We start from the raw sequence: 18719 nt of genomic DNA, 5'->3' as shown, positions 1-18719 counted from the left end.
ATCTAAGCTAAAAAAAACACCCATACCTTAAAAATATATCAAAACAGATAGTTTTCAGTGTCCACATAACCATCAGGTTCTAGAATTTTTTTCCCATTTTTAGATAAAGATCTCTAAATAAGATTATACAGAATAAATGACACACAGAAATTAATGAGAAAAATAAGTTTCCATAATGTTGATAATAAATAAGAAAATTTTAACTTTAAAAGCCTGGAAATACTACCTTTTGCTAAGAATAAAAACAAGTAACCTGAAATATCAACGTATTTTTTGTGCAATTATTATTTTAAAAGACTTCTATTTATGAGAGACTAGTTGACTTAGAAAGCTTTCTACTCAAAACACACAGAAGTGCTGGACAAAATGTAACAATAATCCTTTTAAACATGTATCTGAACCACCAAGAAAGCAATGTCCTGGGGCCCAAAATGAAAGGAGGAATTAAAATTCAGTGCTTATGCCAAGCACTGATCCAGGCACTTAGGATACATCACTGAACAAAAGAGCAAAAATATCTGCCCTTTAGAACTTACATATACTAGCTGAAGGCTTTTTCTGTGGGGAATCGTGTGCTGAGTTGAGAATTATCTTTCTCTAGATTTTCTCAGATTAAAAGCTGAGAATTATATTGTATAGAAACTGAATAGTATTTCTAGAGAGGTTCCCGGTGTGGGTGTTGGAGTCCCAGAGTAAAGGCCTTCTTTACTAGGGTATCTGGTAAGGTATCCACTCTACACTGTAATGGTATATAAAGAAAATTAAAGATGGCAGTTGATAAGTCCCATCCACAGTGCTGACAAGCGGTCTTCTCATTCATGGGAGAAACTTGTTAGAGGAAACCAAAACCAAAACCAAAACCAAAACCAAAACCAAAACCAACCTATATGATAGGAGAGAAAATCTGTACCAGATACCTGTATTAGCTAACTTGCTTCTTTATTCATAAATTAATAGAAGAGAAAAACAAATGCACAAGAGAGAACAAATCAAGCATACAAAGCTGACTGAAGATATTTCAGAGAACTGCTTTAAAAACAACTCTAAAGAATACTCTCTAAAAAATTTTTCTAAAAAAAAATTCAATAGGATATAGCAGCCATAATATCAGTACAGGTGCTACTTCCAGAAAGACAGAACATTAAAATCTGAAGAGAAGAAATATTCAAAGACATAAGAGGAAAATTTTCCTCAGGTGAAGGAACACACTAATTTTTAGATTTCATAAATTCAATGAATGATCTAAGCAGGATATAGGAAATAAGTCCCAAACCAAGTTAAAACCTTGCTCACTGCACCAGCCATACTGATCCTCCTTGGAATTCCCGAATCACCAAATACGTCCTTAAGGCCTTAGCTCTTGTTCTCTCTAAAAACCTCTTCTCTTTGATACGTTAGTAGAGTTCGCTCTCTTACTTCTTTCTTTCAGGTCTCTCAAATAACTCTTTCTCAGAGGGGCCTGACCACTCTAAAATACACATATCCCCCTGCACACCCCGCCATCCAGCACACTCTATCATTTTTTCTTGATTTTTCTCCACAGCACTTCATAGCACTTTTTACCACCTCACACTACATATATATACGTGTGTGTGTGTGTGTGTGTGTGTGTGTGTGTGTATATATATAAAATAAGCTCCTTGAAGACTGGGCCATTGACTTCTCTGTTTACCAATGTATTCCAAAATCTAAAACAGTGCTGGCATAGAGAAGGAATTAGATAACTATTTGCTAAATGAATTAGGAAAAAATGCTAAAAGGTTTCAAAGAGAAAAAAAAAAATTACATAGAGGTAGGATTGGAATCAGCCTTCTCCTTAACAACACTGGTTAAGAAAAACAAAACAATAAAAGCGAGAACAATCTGAGCACAGAATTCTCCACCTGGACACACCATCAATGAAACATGTAAGAGAAAAATAAAGTCATTTCCAAATATGCAGGGATTTAGAAAGTTTACTGGCCATACATACTTTCTGGGAAAATTATTTGACAATATATCCTGGCAAACAGAAAGTAATCCAAGAGAGTAGGAGATACATAGTCCAAGAAATAACAGAAGTAACTCAGAAGAGCAATAAAAAGAAAATCAAAGGTATATAGATGCCTTTACAAAGCAAATGGCCATAAATTTAGAACAGGGTGTCAGAAGAATAGCTCTAAGAAGAGAGCATATTCTATTCAACAAATAGTAATTAAGTTATGTGACCCGAGTAACATGAAGACAGTCTTCTTTTTTCCTTTCAACAACAAAAAACAACTCCTAAACTGTACAGGAAAGCCATAACCCAAATACTGAACAAAAACACAGCATCATTTTGAGAAAAGACCGGGAGTATAAGAGAGTCACTTCCAAGTGTGCAAGTTACACGTATTTCTTTCTTTATAGACCTACTCTCATTACTAAATTCTGCAGTAAATATCTTCATAATCAAGATATCAAAAATACAGGTACTGGGTTTCCGTACTTAGAATTAAGCCTTCATACTCTGTATGCAAGGTAACTATAGTTATAGAATTAAAGGCTGTAATTGTACTACATGTGGAAGTAACATTACAGGTAACAAAAATGGGGGGAGGATATTGAACAGAGGGTAACATAGGATACTAATTAACTCATTATAAACATGGTAAATTAAAAACTGTTATTAAAAAAATCTGGGGGCAGGATTTATTTCCACCTCATAGTCTAGCTTAGGCTTTCATTACCTCTCATATAGACTATTACAACACCTTGAAATTAGTCCACCTGCCTCTACTATCCAATTTATGATTTGTTAAATGGATATAATGGACATTATGTGACATGCTCAAGATTACAAGGCTAGCTTATCAGTGGTGGAGCTAATAAGTCTTTTATAGTAAGTTAAATGTGCTCTTCAATTTAATAAGCTGTAAGAATGAGGTTGAGTTAGGATGTGGGAAATAAAGCATTAATTTAGGCAGAGGTTTCATATAATTTCCACTTGTTTCATTTTCTTTAAGTCTAAGAATTTGGGACCACAATTCTGGAAGAAAAATTTATGCGTAGCCTGTGTTTACTGTAATTCTGAACATAGTTGAAAGTAATAACTTGAAACACACCACAACACAAAGTTTTAAAAATACAATGTTCTGTAGAGAAAAAAAAAATGCTAAAAACTTAAAAAAATTTTTTTTCTGAAATCAGGTTAAACAAACCACACAAATTTGTGCTTAAGGACTTCCCTGGTGGCCCAGTGGTTAAGAATCCTCCTGCCAATGCAGGGGACATGGGTTCGAGCCCTGGTCTGGGAAGATCCCACATGCCACAGAGCAACTAAGCCCGTGTGCCACAACTACTGAAGCCCGTGTGCCACAACTACTGAAGCCCGTGTGCCACAACTACTGAAGCCCGTGTGCCTAGAGCCCGTGCTCCGCAACAAGAGAAGCCACCGCAATGAGAAGCCTGCATACCACAATGAAGAACAGCCCCCGCTCGCTGCAACAAAAGAAAGCCTGCACGCAGCAACGAAGACCCAATGCAGCCAAAAATAAATAAATTAAAAAAAAAAAAATTTGTGCTTAAATCAGTATCATGATGCATTCATTTACTTATAGGTGCTCTATTTAATCTGGATTTAGATGGTGGAATTTTCTCTTTCTTGAGCAAGCACGAGTTTGGCAGATTAACAAAAAACAGCAGACACCAAATATAAGGCCCTATTTACCTCCTGCTATTGAGATACAATGAAACTATTAGAAAGAGAAAACATCTGAGTTTCAATTTAATTCTTTCAAAGGTAGACTATTCAGTTTTCAAAGATTATTACTGTGCAAGCCAAGAACCTGTAAAATCTTCTTTCTTATGAAAGAAGAGAGTATAATAATTTAAACAAGTAAAAGAAAAAAACTTCTATCAGGAGGAAGTCAAAATGGACTCAATGTAGACTGCATTCTGGAGATAATCATGCTATGTATATGGCATCACTCTGCACATATGTCCATAGTAAGCATCAGAATGAATACGCTACATTTTCTAAAATTACCTCAATCTATTCTCATTTATACAAATTTATACTGTTCCATAAACATGAAAATTGGAATAATGATTGCAAGATAAATTTTTAAAAGAAACAGTATCTGAACTCAGAATGAGTTTGACTATTGTCCAAGAATAATTCTCGAAATCAGCTTCAGAGTGTATCTTCTAGCTTTGGGAGAATGACCTTTATGCTTTCCTCATTTTCTAAAAGCACAAAAGTTGATACAAAATAATCTTACCTCTGATGAGTCTATCTTTGGAGATAATGTGCAGGTCAATACATGGTTACCTATGTTCTGTGGATTTTGTTTCAGAAAGCTGTACATTGACTGAGCAGATTCAGGACTATCTAACTGAAGAATTGCCTTTGGAAAAGACAGAAAAGTATTAATTAATAGTTCCTAAAAAAATTAAAAGTAGAATTACCATAGAATCCAGCAATTTCATTTTTTAGTATATACCTAAAAGACTTGAAAGCCAGAACTGGAACAAGTATTTGTACACCCATATTCATACCAGTATTATTCACAGTCAAAAGGTGGAAGCAACCCAAGTGTCGATCAACAGACGAGTGGATAAACACATGTGGTACATACATACAATGGAATATTATTCAGCCTCAAGAAGGAAAATTCTGACATATGCTACAATACATGCTGGAAGACATGCTAAGTGAAATAAGCCAGACACAGAAGGACAAAAATTGTATGATTCCACTTATATGAGGTACCTAAAGTAGTTAAATTCAGAGACAGAAATTTAAATGGTAGAATGGTGGTTGCCAGGGGCTAGGAAAAGGGGAGATGGAGAGTTGTTGTTTAATGGACAGGGAGTTTTAGTTTGTGAAAATGAAAAAGTTCTGGAGATGGATAGTGGTGATGGCTGCACAACAACGTGAATATACTTAAATGCCACTGAACTGACACTTAAACATGGTTAAAGAAATTTCTTAAACATGTCAAAGAAATTAGTATCTACTATTTGGTCAATTAGGTATTTTTTATGAAGCAAATACTGTCAACTTTGCTATAAAACCCCTTCTACCTTTCTAGGTAATACATGGTTGACCAAAATCTAATTTTCATGGACACGTCTGAATTAAACAGAGAAAACAGAGGGCACAGAAAATGTAAAGGGACTTTAGAAATACCTGGTTGACACCCTTTCATTTTATAAATAAGAAGTAAAAGTGTAAACCAACTTAGCTAAGGTCACAAAGGTAGTTAAGGCTAGATGAACACAAGTCTGCACTTCCCCAAAAGATAATGCTCTTTGCACGTATTACCTTTCTCCCTTGTGCAAGTTTTTATTTCCCCTTCAAACTAAGAGTTCTTCCTCCTTCCTGCCACAGCCCAGGAGAAAATATGATGGTATATCATAATTCTGCTAAGAGGCTGAATAATATTTATAGGTGCTTCAGTTCAGAAGCTGAATTAAAAGTTACAGACCGTAAGAATATAGGGTTCAATTATATATTCTCTACAGAACATACAGCGAAAATAGAAGTGACCTTGTTACCTTGTTTTTATTACTCATGTATACATGGTGATCCACTTTTCCAAACTGAAGTCCAACACAAAGTACACACTGAAGTCCATCTTCTGGTAAGTTATCAAGATGTACAAATCGATCGTAAATTTTATCTACATTTGCCTGTAGTTTTTTTTTTTTTTTTAGGAGACAGCATAGAAAAAGAGAAAAACAGCTAAAGTATCAAACTGTAAAACACAGACTAACAATTTATTTTTCAGAGGTCAGGTGATGTCCTCTCCCAAGAGCAAGAAAATGACTATACGGGTAAAGATAGCGAGGTCTTAGTACTAGATGTGAATAATCAGTGAAACAATATACTAAAAAAGGAAGTATAATCTTTCTTCTATCAATATAATATGTACCCAAAACACTTAATATACCGAATATTTACCCGTCAGTTAATATGGCTCCAGAATCTAAAAAATATTGCACATTAGGACTCCTTTACCCTCTATTTCTTATTTTTACCAAGAGAAGACTCATCTGACATCTCCATCACCTCAATATTTTAAAACTAGTGCTAAGATTTTCTTTAATTCTTGACAGGTGAACAATAAAACAACCAATGTTTCTATCAATTAAACAAGTGTACAAAAGCATTTAAATGCAAAACTCACCTCTGGGTCATTTTCTCTAATCAACGTTGTAAATATAGCTTCCTAGAAAGGCAAATAGAGGAAGACTGAAGGTGTAAGCTCTTTCTTATTTGTATATTTAATTAGTCAAGATTTACTGATATAATAAAATAATCTATATGAATAAGCATTAAGAACTACTTCATAAAATGAGGAGTAAGCAAAATTTGTTCCTTCCAAAAATCTTTCCCTCTTCCTAAAACAAGTTATCTAAGTCCCACCCTACCCATAGACTTTAATTCTTCCTAATCCCCTAAGTACATTAAAGACTAATAAGGTGGTACCATTTAGGGGAAGACACTCAACTTCATATACAAGGAATAAGAGATTTAATTTAGCAGACAGTAAGAGAATTCAAATTACACAACAAAAAGTCAGCTAAGCAAAACAGGGGATGAGGAAGAACAGAGATGTAGGCTAGTAAAAAAAACATCACAGGGTATTAAGTGTATAGTGATTTGGTGCTGCTGAATTACATAAAGAGGCCAAGAGTGGCACAAGACAGGGATGTCAAAGCTGGGAGAAGCTAGCTGATAAAAGGCTTAAATGTATAGAAAAGGAACTTTATCTCATGAGACTACGGTTCTTAAATTTTTTTTTCTCTTTGACACTACTGATATATATTAAAACCACCCCAGCAATTACATCACATTAGAGTGATTCTCAATGGAAGGCTTTTTCAAAATACATGCATTTTCAATGTTCATTACAGCACTATTTACAATAGCCAGGACATGGAAGCAACCTAAATTGTCCATAGACAAAGGAATGGATAAAGAAGATGTGGTACATGTATACAATGAAATATTACTCAGCCATAAAAATGAACGAAATAGTGACATTTGCAGAGATGAGGACGACCTAGAGATTGTTACACAGAGTGAAGTAAGTCAAAAAGAGAAAAACAAATATCGTATGATATCACTTATATGTGGAATCTAGAAAAATTGTACAGATGAACTTATTTGCAAAGCAGAAACAGAGTCACAGATGTAGAGAACAAACATAGTTACCAAGTGGGGGTGGGGGGGGGGTGGGACGAACTGGGAGACTGGAATTGACATATACACACTACTATGTACAAAACAGATAACTAATGAGAACCTACTGTATAGCACAGTGAACTCTACTCAATGATCTGTGGTGAACTAAATGGGAAGGAAATCTAAAAAAGAGTGGATATATGTATACGTATAACTAATTCGCTTTGCTGTACAGCAGAAACTAACACAATATTGTAAAGCAACTATACTCCAATAAGTATTAATTTAAAAAAATACATGCATTTCCACCTTCCTCTAGATTCTAGTATCTCTGTTCCATGCCTCTTAGCAGTAAATGTTTGTAGGCCACACAGAAACAATGAAGGGTTTCTAAATCAGTTGAATTTGAAGAGATTTGAATTGTACGCCAGTCTCATGACTTTGTGAAAAAGGTTTTGAGGGAGATAAAACTGAAGGTAGAGGATATAAAGAATAACTATTTTAGCCAGCGTTTTAAAGAAGTGAAGCAATGGTGAATGGGATGAAGAGGGAACAAATTCCAGAAATATTCAGGAGTTAAAACAGACCAGACCTAGTGACCAGCTGGTTATGAGAAATGAGAGGAAAAAATTGTAATGGTAACCTCTGGAATTCCAGTTTGGATGACAGATAATGGCAGTGAGATAAGAATAGGGTTCTTTACAGACTACTGTTTTCAACTTTTTTTTTCCATTCCAACATACATGAGGGATTGGATTCCCTCAATATGGAGGTAACTCTCAAACTATGAGATGGGCAACTATTGAGAAATAGGAAGATGCTTTCTCAGTGTTTTGAGAGAAAATATGTGACCCAAAGAAGAAAACTAGAAAACACAACGGATTATAATAAATCTGATTTAAAAATTTAATAATATTCTAGTAAATATGATGGTAAGTCTATCATTTACCTCGTCTTTTAAATTCATGTTGTCAGGAGCCATACTTATTGAGAGTTGATTTCCATCCAGTGATATTGGGAAGCAGGTATAAAATTTTACCATAGAATCTGCAGATTTTCTATTTATTTCTATAAATGCCTTTTAAAATACAAATTACAAGAATGAAAAAATAAATCTTAAGTTACTTTTTCTTAAAAAAATTTAATACTTAAGAGTCAAATGAATTGAATAACTTAGTAAATGTTTTTAAGATAAAAAAAGCATTCCTTAGAACATTACGACCATAACCAAGAAATAATGAATAACTGAACTCATAAGGCAATACTAAAGAGAAATAAGAAGGGACACTGTAGTAAATGACACTAGGGAAATCTTATTTATCTTATTCATCACTATACCCTTAGTACCGAGAGCAGTATCCAGCATGTAGCAAACATTTAATGAACATTTCCTGAGTAAATAAATTTAATGATTGACAAAATATGAGAAATATGAGGAATGAAAGAATCAAAGAAACATGTAATGGTTACCAAGTTATTTTCTATTTTGTTGTTTTCATAAGTGTAAAATTGTAACTCTATACATTTTGGTTTTAATTTTCATACCTGGGTAAGTAAAGAGATTGAACATTCTTCCATATGTCTGATAGTTAGTGAGGTGGAAATAGTCCATATTTTTATTTATAGTTGTAATTTTTAAAAATAAATTATCTCTCTATGTCATTTGCCAATTTATTAAACTTTTAATATTTTATAGCATGTTTATATGAACCATGTTTCTCATTTTACATAAATATTTTAAATTTTTTATTTCCATTTTGCTTTGATTATGTTAATCTTAGTTTCACAAATGTTTAAAATGTTTTTATGACTGAATCTGATATTTTTCCATATAACATCTAGAAAAATATTAAATCTCCAAATAATTAAATTAAATTAAATTAAATCTCCAAATAATTCTACTCAACTCTAATCAAAACTGGGCATAAATAATCTAGATTTTCTGTATTTGGATTCTGTATTTATCTACATACACATCCACTTTGGTATATGATGCAAAGTATGAATTTGAATTATTCATTCCTAGATTCCCACAATTTTCCCCTATTTTAATGTATCATCACATAAAATTCTTACATTAAAAAATGTATTCTTTCTTATTCTTGTCCATCTCTAAACATTACAAATAATGTGCTTTTTAGAAAACACTTTATTGAAATACAGTTTACAAATCATAAAATTCACCTGTTTAAGTGTATAATTTAATGGGTTTTAATACATTTATAGAGTTGTACAACCATTCAAATAATCTTTTAACATAAGGTAAAACTGCATATGACTACTTACACTTACTCTCCCCTCCTACTTTGTTTTCTTAAGCACACTTGCTTGACTCTCAAAAATCTCTAGTGATCATTAACTCCTTCCTATAGTAAGAACACTACTTCCCACCACTCTAACGGTGTTGTTTCCACTATTTAAACTTCCCTGAAATTTCACTTCCTATAAAATACCTTCCACAAGTTGTTCATTATTAACAATATTTTGTTTTGTTTTTAAATTACAAAAGCAATATATACTCATTATAGAAAACTGAAGACATACAGATAAATCTAGGTTGTTCTAAATACTGATGACCTCACTAGTCTGAGTCTGAAAATGGTTATTTCCCATTTGAGTATAACTGGTAAAAAAACAAAAAGAAATACTAGTAAAGAGTGCTCAACAAAATTTTATAAGCTGTTTAAAAAACTTTGTATTAACATACTACAGATGTAAAGTATTTTCTGTTAAAGTAAATGTTTGAGCAAAACTTTAATGGGGAAATCCATCCTTCCCATCGTAAAACTACATCTGATTAGAATAATATATTTTTAAAATAAAGGATTATCTGTGTTTTATATTTTAAAAATGCCTTAACTTGAGACAGCTTATTCTGAGGTGCTGCTCTTAAACCCTTTTGTCCTAGTTTTGTGAAGTTAATGTTTTTCAAAATGTGCTTGCAGACAACATGAATTCACAACTATTTTCAACTCTTACCTTTTTATGAGATGATAAAATCAAAATATCCTTTAAACCACCAAATGGCTTTACTAGGTTGTAAACTTCTTCAATAGAATATCCTTTATTAGGCAAATCAGAAATAAGTACCACACAAATTTCTTCTGTTTCCTTCAAAACCAATTTAAGAATTGACATTAAAACTTAACTGCTGTTATATTCACTTAAATTTACACTGCAGATCATATGTTATGTTAGTATTTAAATTGTATTTAATACTAAATCTGATTAATTCAGAAGGCTGGTCTAAACCACAAATTAAAAACAAAACAAAATGCACTTTTCCACTCTTCAAGTACACAGAATATTTCAGTCATACCACCTGTCATCTAGTCAAGGTCTTCAGTTCTCTTCTGCAACCACTGCTTAAAAATAAATTTAAAAACACAGGTTTGCCCGTCTCTGACTACAGCTCCTTCCTTTCATGTACTGTTGCCATTCCTGTGCCTTGTGATGCTAAGATCCCCATGCTCCAAATCAGTGCATATTCTTTTATCTTACTGAGTCAAATAATCCCTTGTTGGCAATACAAAAAAGCTTACCTAGTCTCTTAGGATCCTTACCCCATAACCCAATCCCCACTACAAAGTAAATACTTTCATTTCTGCCTTCCCTTCTCTCAGACCTATTTTATTCTTCAAGATGACTCTCATAAATGCCAACTTTTCCTTTAGTGGATGTTGGTGAAATCCCCAAAGGCATAGATTTGGCAATTTGTGACTTTTCTTTTGGTGGGGGAAGGTGGGAAATTATAATTTTCATAAGCTAGTTGAGAATGATTTTTAACTAGCAAGTAAATTGTGTTCAAAAATGATTCCTGGGCTTCACTGGTGGCACAATGGTTAAGAATCCGCCTGCCAATGCAGGGGACACGGGTTCGAGCCCTGGTCCGGGAAGATCCCACATGCCGCGGAGCAACTAAGCCCATGTGCCACAACTACTGAGCCTGCGTGCCACAACTACTGAGGTTGTGTGCCACAACTACTGAAGCCTGCGTGCCTAGAGCCCGTGCTCTGCAACAAGAGAAGCCACCGCAATGAGAAGCCCGCACACTGTGACAAAGAGTAGCCCCCGCTCGCCACAGCTAGAGAAAGCCCGCGTGCAACAACGAAGACCCAACGCAGCCAAAAATAAAATAATAAATAAGATGAATAAATTTATATATATATAACAAAAAGATTCCTTCTAAAGTGCAGTAAGTAAATCTAAGATACTCTACTGGTGTTTTACAATATTCTTCTTAAAACAAAACAGTAAGTTAACACATACTACTTACTTAAGTTACTACTCGAAGAATGGAGCAACCAGTCTAAAATAAACTTATCCTGAGCACCTGAAGGATCTCAAGATCTTAACCAGTAAAGTCTAAATTAATGAAATCTTAATATATTCATAATAACAGATATAAGCACACGAAAACAATAAAGTGAACTTTATGCCCTTCAAACAGAACTGCAAACCCCACTTGCTCCTCTAAAAACACAAAAAATAAATGGTATTCTAAATACTAACGTATCTCCAATTTGCTTCTAAGAAAAAAGAAATTTCACAAAATTCCATTGGTTCTAATTTGACAACCTGTTTTCTACTCAAAAACCCAACTGGCCTAACATTTTCTTCTCAGTGAAAAGTAATCCTCAATAACATGTACATTTATTGATAATCTGCACCTAAATTTTTGTAACTCAAGATTTTTTTTAACTCAAGCCATATTTTAAAAGTCTCCAATGACCAGGATTTTCCACCATACCAAATCTGTGTATTTTTTACCTAGGTTTATAGTAAGAAAAATACATTGTGTCAAAATTTCTTAAGCTTTAAAAAAATAAGTAAAATATAAAAACTGACCTTGTTAACTGGTTCATTTTCTGTGGCCTCCAAAGCAGCTTCTTAAGAGACAAAATAAAATAAGAATTCACACAGATATACTTTATTTATCAAGATCCCACTTTATTCCACAATGGATTAAATAGTAGCTACATGAAAATGTATACAATGGGTAAAAGACTAGAGAATTTAAGTAGGATATAGCTACATAAGTAACACTGGCTTTTCAATAATACATTGTTTTATTCCTTCTGAGAGCAAAATTTCAGACTAATCAAGAGACAAGGTGAAGATCTGAATCATAATATTCTTAATTTCACTTAGGTATGACTCTGGTATTGAAAAAATATATATATATATGAGACACAAAATTATTTTCCTAAAATTTAATTTTCTATCTTTAAACATAAGAGAACAAAATAAAATTTCTATTGACCTACCTGAAATAGTTTCTTTAGCACCATTTTCAGTGGCTTTGACTTCCACACTCATCTTTATTTCAGAGTTTTCTGCATGAAATAGTCTGCTTTAATAGTCTAGAAAAACACACTAATATAATTAAACTAATGAATCTAAACAGGAACTTAAGCTAGTTTATTTTGTTACTTCAAGTCTCCTTAGGCTGACCTGATTTAAGACAAAGCTAATACAAGTTTTCCTTTGAAACACCAAATAATCCTTTTGAAGATTCTTAAGCAACAATTTCAAAATATACCTAGAATGTATACCAATAGAATTGAATGAAAAGAAAGCACTGCATGACAGCATTTCAAGCTTACCTGGTACAATCACAGGTTTACTGGCGTCTTTGTTTTTGACAATTCCAGCCTTTTTGACTTCTAGAGACTTCTTTCCACTAGATTTTGCTTTTAAAAGCAGAGTTGAACCATTATTCTAAGGGTCTGTTCAGTCATTTAGCATGTTTCATACTAATATATTAGTAAATAAGTAGTTCAACTTTATTATAAAAGCAGCTCTTTTCCACATACTTATTTCCATTTATTTTCAGTATCTGTTTACCAATAAGATGAAAAGCAAATTTAAACTGAGATACAACTTTTGTTGAGGGCTATTAATGATTCACAAATTATTAAAATCCTCATGTGGCAAAAGCACACCATAATCACACACACAAAAATCATTATTTTATAACTTCCACAAAGATTCTTTAAAATTACATTAGTCAATTGGAAAAATATATTAATAAATGGATCATGTTATTTTCAACATGTTACAATTTAGTGTTCCATTTCTTTATGGAGGATACATCCTTGTAACATGGAAAGAAAATCTTTAAAGTAACAAATATCAGAGGAATTTTACAAGCTGGGGAAGGTATTATGAAGTGACAGCTCTAAAAAAATGAGTAAAAAAAAGATTAAACAGGGGGGAAGTGGCAGAGCAACCTATGATTATACGGCTGTCAGAAATGTTTCCTAAACAAAAATGTATCTGCAATGGCAGATACTGTCAAAGACCAAAGCATCAAAAAACGAAAGTCCTATGTGTGTCAGGTTCTAAATATCAAAGAATTATTTACTAAACTTTTCAAGATGTTATTACATACTACAAATTAAAACTTGCTTTTGATACCATATTTATTACATTCTTTAACGCAGAATTAAGAATAAACTTAACATAACCTCTCTTTTCCAACAGTCTTACCTGTTTTGATTGAAGCTTTATTACCTTTAGCAGCTACTGTTACCACAGATTTTACAGAACCCGCTGATTTCCCTAAATCACAAAAGCTTAGTCAAAACTGATTTATTTAACTAGTATCAACAATTCCCAAAGAACCTCACAAAGAATATAAGAGCAACAAACTATATTTTATTCAAAACATAAAATGCTATCATCTTTAGGGACACAGGTCATTTGCTAAATTAGAAATGATAATTTCTTTAGGAAGAAAAATATCACTGAAATAAGAATTCACCTCCCCTTTGGGGTACTTAAAAACAGCGTTCAGGCAAGTTACACAGATCTCTAAATGTGTGAATCAACTTAGTAATTAGAAGCAAAATTACTAACTTCAAGGATATAAACACAATCCCACGATGACTTTAATGGCTCCAAAAGCAGTTACATTGAGGACCTCCCAGCTCATGCTTCCTTGGCTCCCAGTTGATTAAAAAGCACTTAAGAATACCTACATCATGGTCAGGCCACATAAAGACTATTTTGACTCATTCCTAATGGGCCCTATCTGAGCAGCATTATTTAAACTGTTCTGACCCTTCTTTGTACATATGTATATTACTGTTGCTTATATTCCAAAATGATGCTGTTTATAAAGACTGTGGTCATCTAAGTATCACTAAAAAGATTACCAGAGTCAAAAACTTTTTCATTCAGAGAGCAACAGGAGGTTTAGCTCTGAAAATCAGGATGCCCAACGAGCAAGGTAGTATAAGGAAAAAGCCCAGGATCACAAGTCAGTGAATTCAAGTTGAATTCCAAGTCAAGGTGAGAAGTCTGGGGGAATTTACTGATTTCTGTGCACGTTTCCCCATTTATAAACCAGGGTGGTAACTGCCTTAACTACCTAACAGGACCTTTTGTGAGAATATGATCATGCTTTTGAAGTTATTAAACAAACAAAAAGAATTACTGACTTCTGCAAAATTTAATCAGAATAGTTTACAAATCCACCCTTTATATCCAAAGACAGACCTTAATTTTTGCTCAAAAAGAGAAATACCAATCTTTATAGATTGTCACTCAACCAGTCATTTCTTAGTCATTCCCGTTTTGTCACACTGCAGTAACCTTAGCCCCAGTGAGCTCTTAAGGTGTTTCTTTCACTATCCTATGTTACTACCACAAGTTGATTCACTTTACTACTTCTAGTTGGGTACCAGAACTTAAGGAAAAACTATCTAGAATTAATTTCCAACACTCAAGGGGGAAGCTACTGGTTTTAGCACCCACTCCCCCAGATTTCCACCAATGACTCCTATAAACTTACTATTAAAGTAGTATCAAACTGTTTGCTAAATAAGTGCATCTTCAAAACATGTTTTCTAGCCACACCTGACTCCCTCAGATTACTGCTTCTAAGAAACTACTATATGACAATTATGGATCTGCCACTAACAGTGGTTCAAGACCGCTTCCTTTCCTTCCTACCATTATAAAGACAATTAATACATTGATCTCTATCCTCTTAAAAAGATGACTCTGAATTAACCAGCATTTAGCAGAAATGGGAGAAAAACAGAAATGGGGAAAATGCTAGGGGAAGGAGAAAAAAATTAATAATTACTTTAAAATCCACTATAGCCCATAAAAAATGCAAAGAGAACATAATTTGCTGTAAGTTTGTTTATAAAAGAAAGTAAACAGAGAAGACCTCAATAAAAGAGAAAGGCGGAAATATCACCAACATTCATCATGAGAAACAGTTTGCCAGTTAAATTACTTTATTTTGATAATCACTGCAAGGAAAGAGCATTATCTACTAAACCTGCTTTCTCAAAACTTCTAGATGACTATAAATTTCACAGATTGGTATATACTCAGCACACACTGTGTCACATGAGAGCCAAGACTACTGATAAAAACTGCTTAAATAATTTAAAGTTAACATGTCTAGGATCTTAGTATAGAAAACATACCTGAAGATTTATTTATTTTGGCTGCAGATGTCTTGGTTTGTCCAGGTTTGGCTAAAATAACAAGAAAAATATATCAGTAACACATTAAAAAAACATCACTTAGATTTAGGAAAGAGCTAACTTAGCATAATTTTGGTAAAAACACTGCAAGAAACATCCTTATACTCATCTTTGTATGCCCATGGAACTATAACTATAGGCAAATTCTCAGCCATGGACTTGCTGAGACAAAGGGATAGATTTAAATTTTAACAAACATGAAATTGTCCTCCAGAAAGGCTGTACCAATTAATATTGCCATCAATAGTATACAAGAGTGGGGCTTTCCATTTCCACACAAACACAGTATGTAAAAGAAGTTATTAATCACTCCAATCTGAGCTAGAAACTAGTATGATTTAATCTTTGTTTCGTAAATTTTAAGTAAAGCTGTGTCAATTTTCATATGTGTAATTTATCTCTATTTTTTTGTGATCTGTCTATTCTTAATATTTGCCAATTTATCTTTTGGGTTTTGAGGATTTTATTAGAGTTCTCTATACATTAAAATTAACCTGTATCATATAGGTAACAACTTTTTAAAAAGTTATGAGAAATACTTATACAAAAACATTTTCATGTAATCAGTGTCTTCCTGATACGGGAGGACTTTCTCATTCTGAAATTAAAAACAAACCAAAAAACCCTCCACATTTTCTTTCAATACTTTTACCTGCTGTCTATGTATCATGTTAAATCTCTGATCCAGTTGTAATTTATTTGTTTATTTATTTAATTAATTTATTTGGTTGCGTTGGGTCTTCGTTGCTGTGCGCGGGCTTTCTCTAGTTGTGGCGAGCGGGGGCTACTCCTCGTTGAGGTGCGCAGTCTTCTCATTACGGTGGCTTCTCTTGCTGTGGAGCACAGGCTCTAAGCGTGCGGGCTTCAGTAGTTGTGGCACGCGGGCTGCAGAGCGCAGGCTCAGCAGTTGTGGCGCACGGGCTTAGTTGCTCCGCGGCAATGTGGGATCTTCCCGGAGCAGGGCTCGAACTCGTGTCCCCTGCACTGGCAGGCGGATTCTTAACCACTGCGCCACCAGGGAAGTCCCTGTAATTTATTTTGATACTATAAACTATATACTTCACAAAGAGGCTAGTCAATTTAATGAATAATTGATCTTTTCCCTGCTAATCTGAAATATTACCATAATGATTTACTGATATTCCATATGTTTGGGGGAGTATCCGTGGAATCTATTCTGTCCTACTGATCTTTTGTCTATTTATGCAACTAGATGAAACTATATAAATCTTTTAACTTTGTAACGTATTTTAATATCTGTTAGTGCTGGTCTGTCCTAATTACTCTTCCTTTGCAAAATTTTCTTGTCTATTCTATGTATAAACTTTATTATCAGCTTATATAGATTCAAAAAATCTTTACTGGTATTAGGTTCCTAATATTTATCTTTTAATATAAGAAAAAAAGGCATATTATAATGGTGAGAGGCTTTCTATCCAAAAATGAGCTGTTTTCTCATTTAAGCCTTATTTTATGCCTCTTAGTATTTAAAAGTTTTCTTTTCATAGCTTCTACCTTTTTTATTATTATAAATGGAATATTTTATTAATATATTAATATTAGTATATTAATATTTTATTAGTATATTAGTATGAATGGTTCTTTTTTAATGTAATAAAGCAATTAAAACTTTATAGTAATTTAGAGAATTAGGATGGCTAATTATTTAATAGCATTTCAATAGATTCTATTGGGTTTTCCATCATACATATTTGCAAACAATAATGTTTTATCATACTTTCCAATTTTTATGCCTCTTGACTTGTAGTGCACCGGCTAATGGCTATTAGTTTTAGAACAATATTTATTTTAACTCATAGAAGTGATGATGAGTATCCCTTGTTTTGGTCCTAACTTTAATGGGAATGCTTCCACTGTTTAACTCTTAAGCATATGCTGGCTTTTGACTTGATAAATGTGTGTTTGTTATGTATATAAATAAATAAAGTATATATACACAAACACACTATCATATTAAGGAAGTAGTCACCTACTTTAAGAATTTCTCAGCATTTATCTCCCTCTATTTAATATAGTAAATGGAACTGACAGATTTCCTAATTTTGAACCATCTTTATACTTCTGACATGACCCCCCTCCCCCTCTTGGGCATACTATGTTATTCATTTAAGGTACTTCCAGACACTAAAATTCTACTTTAAAACTTTACATCAAATATTCAGAAGTGAAATTGTTCTATAATTCTAGTTTACTACGATAGCTTTATCAACATTTTAAAACCTTTCTCTAACTTTTAATTTTGAGATTACTGTATATACACATGGAGTTGTAAGAAATAATAGGGAGAGATCCCATATACCCTTCAAGGAGTTTCCTCTAATGGTAATATTTTGCATAACTAAGTACTATATCATAAACAGGAAGCTGACATTGATAAAATTTACAAACATTCCAATTTCCCCAGATTGCATGCACGTAATGTATATTTAGTTCTATGAAATTTTATCACATACGTGTAGATTACTGTGACCATCAGTCAAGACAAAGAGCAGTTCCACCACAAGGATCTTTCCTACTACCCATTATAGAAAGAGCCATCTCCTCCCTCCCCCAGAATCCCTGACAACCACTAATCTGTTCTCTATCTCTTTAATTTTATCATTTCAGGAATGTTATGTAAATAGAAGCTTACAATACATAATTTTTTTAGATTGAGTTTTTTAAATCAGCACAATTCCTCTGTAATCCATCTAAGTTGTTGTATGTATCAATAATTCATTCCTTTTTATTGCTAAGTGGTAGGTATTCCATGCTACAGACATAACACGGTTTGTTTAGCCATTCACCTACTGAAGGACATTAGGGTTGTTCCCAGCTTCTGGCTATTAATACAGAGGCTATAAATATTTGTGTACTGGTTTTCTGTGAAATGTAATTCACTTGCCTGAGATAAATGCCCAAGAGCGTAACTGCTGGGTCCTATGGTGAGCACATGTTTAGTTTTGTTAAAAAGCTACACTACTTTTTTCGAGAATGGCCATACTATTTTACATTCCCACCAGCAATGTACAAGCTTCTCCACATCTTCAATAGCATTT

General features: G+C 33.4%; 1 protein-coding gene across 5 annotated transcripts in view; it reads right to left on the bottom strand.

The window, feature by feature from the left end:
* Window positions 1-18719, bottom strand: part of ZNF638 (zinc finger protein 638) — an 88661-nt gene that overhangs the window by 15153 nt on the left and 54789 nt on the right. For all 5 annotated transcript variants that reach the window (XM_068563915.1, XM_068563917.1, XM_068563918.1 and 2 more), the window contains 10 exons: window positions 15601-15651; window positions 13646-13717; window positions 12760-12846; window positions 12421-12489; window positions 12002-12042; window positions 10133-10264; window positions 8103-8231; window positions 6153-6194; window positions 5521-5655; window positions 4242-4367 (listed from right to left, as the gene is read on the bottom strand). In XM_068563915.1, coding sequence (XP_068420016.1) covers window positions 4242-4367; window positions 5521-5655; window positions 6153-6194; window positions 8103-8231; window positions 10133-10264; window positions 12002-12042; window positions 12421-12489; window positions 12760-12846; window positions 13646-13717; window positions 15601-15651 — 884 coding nt within the window. The remainder of the gene's footprint in view (window positions 1-4241; window positions 4368-5520; window positions 5656-6152; window positions 6195-8102; window positions 8232-10132; window positions 10265-12001; window positions 12043-12420; window positions 12490-12759; window positions 12847-13645; window positions 13718-15600; window positions 15652-18719) is intronic.

The sequence above is a fragment of the Eschrichtius robustus genome, chromosome 15 (assembly GCF_028021215.1).
Source record: "Eschrichtius robustus isolate mEscRob2 chromosome 15, mEscRob2.pri, whole genome shotgun sequence".
Classification (NCBI taxonomy): Eukaryota; Metazoa; Chordata; class Mammalia; order Artiodactyla; family Eschrichtiidae; genus Eschrichtius; species Eschrichtius robustus.
This window is presented reverse-complemented; position numbering and strand designations above follow the sequence as displayed.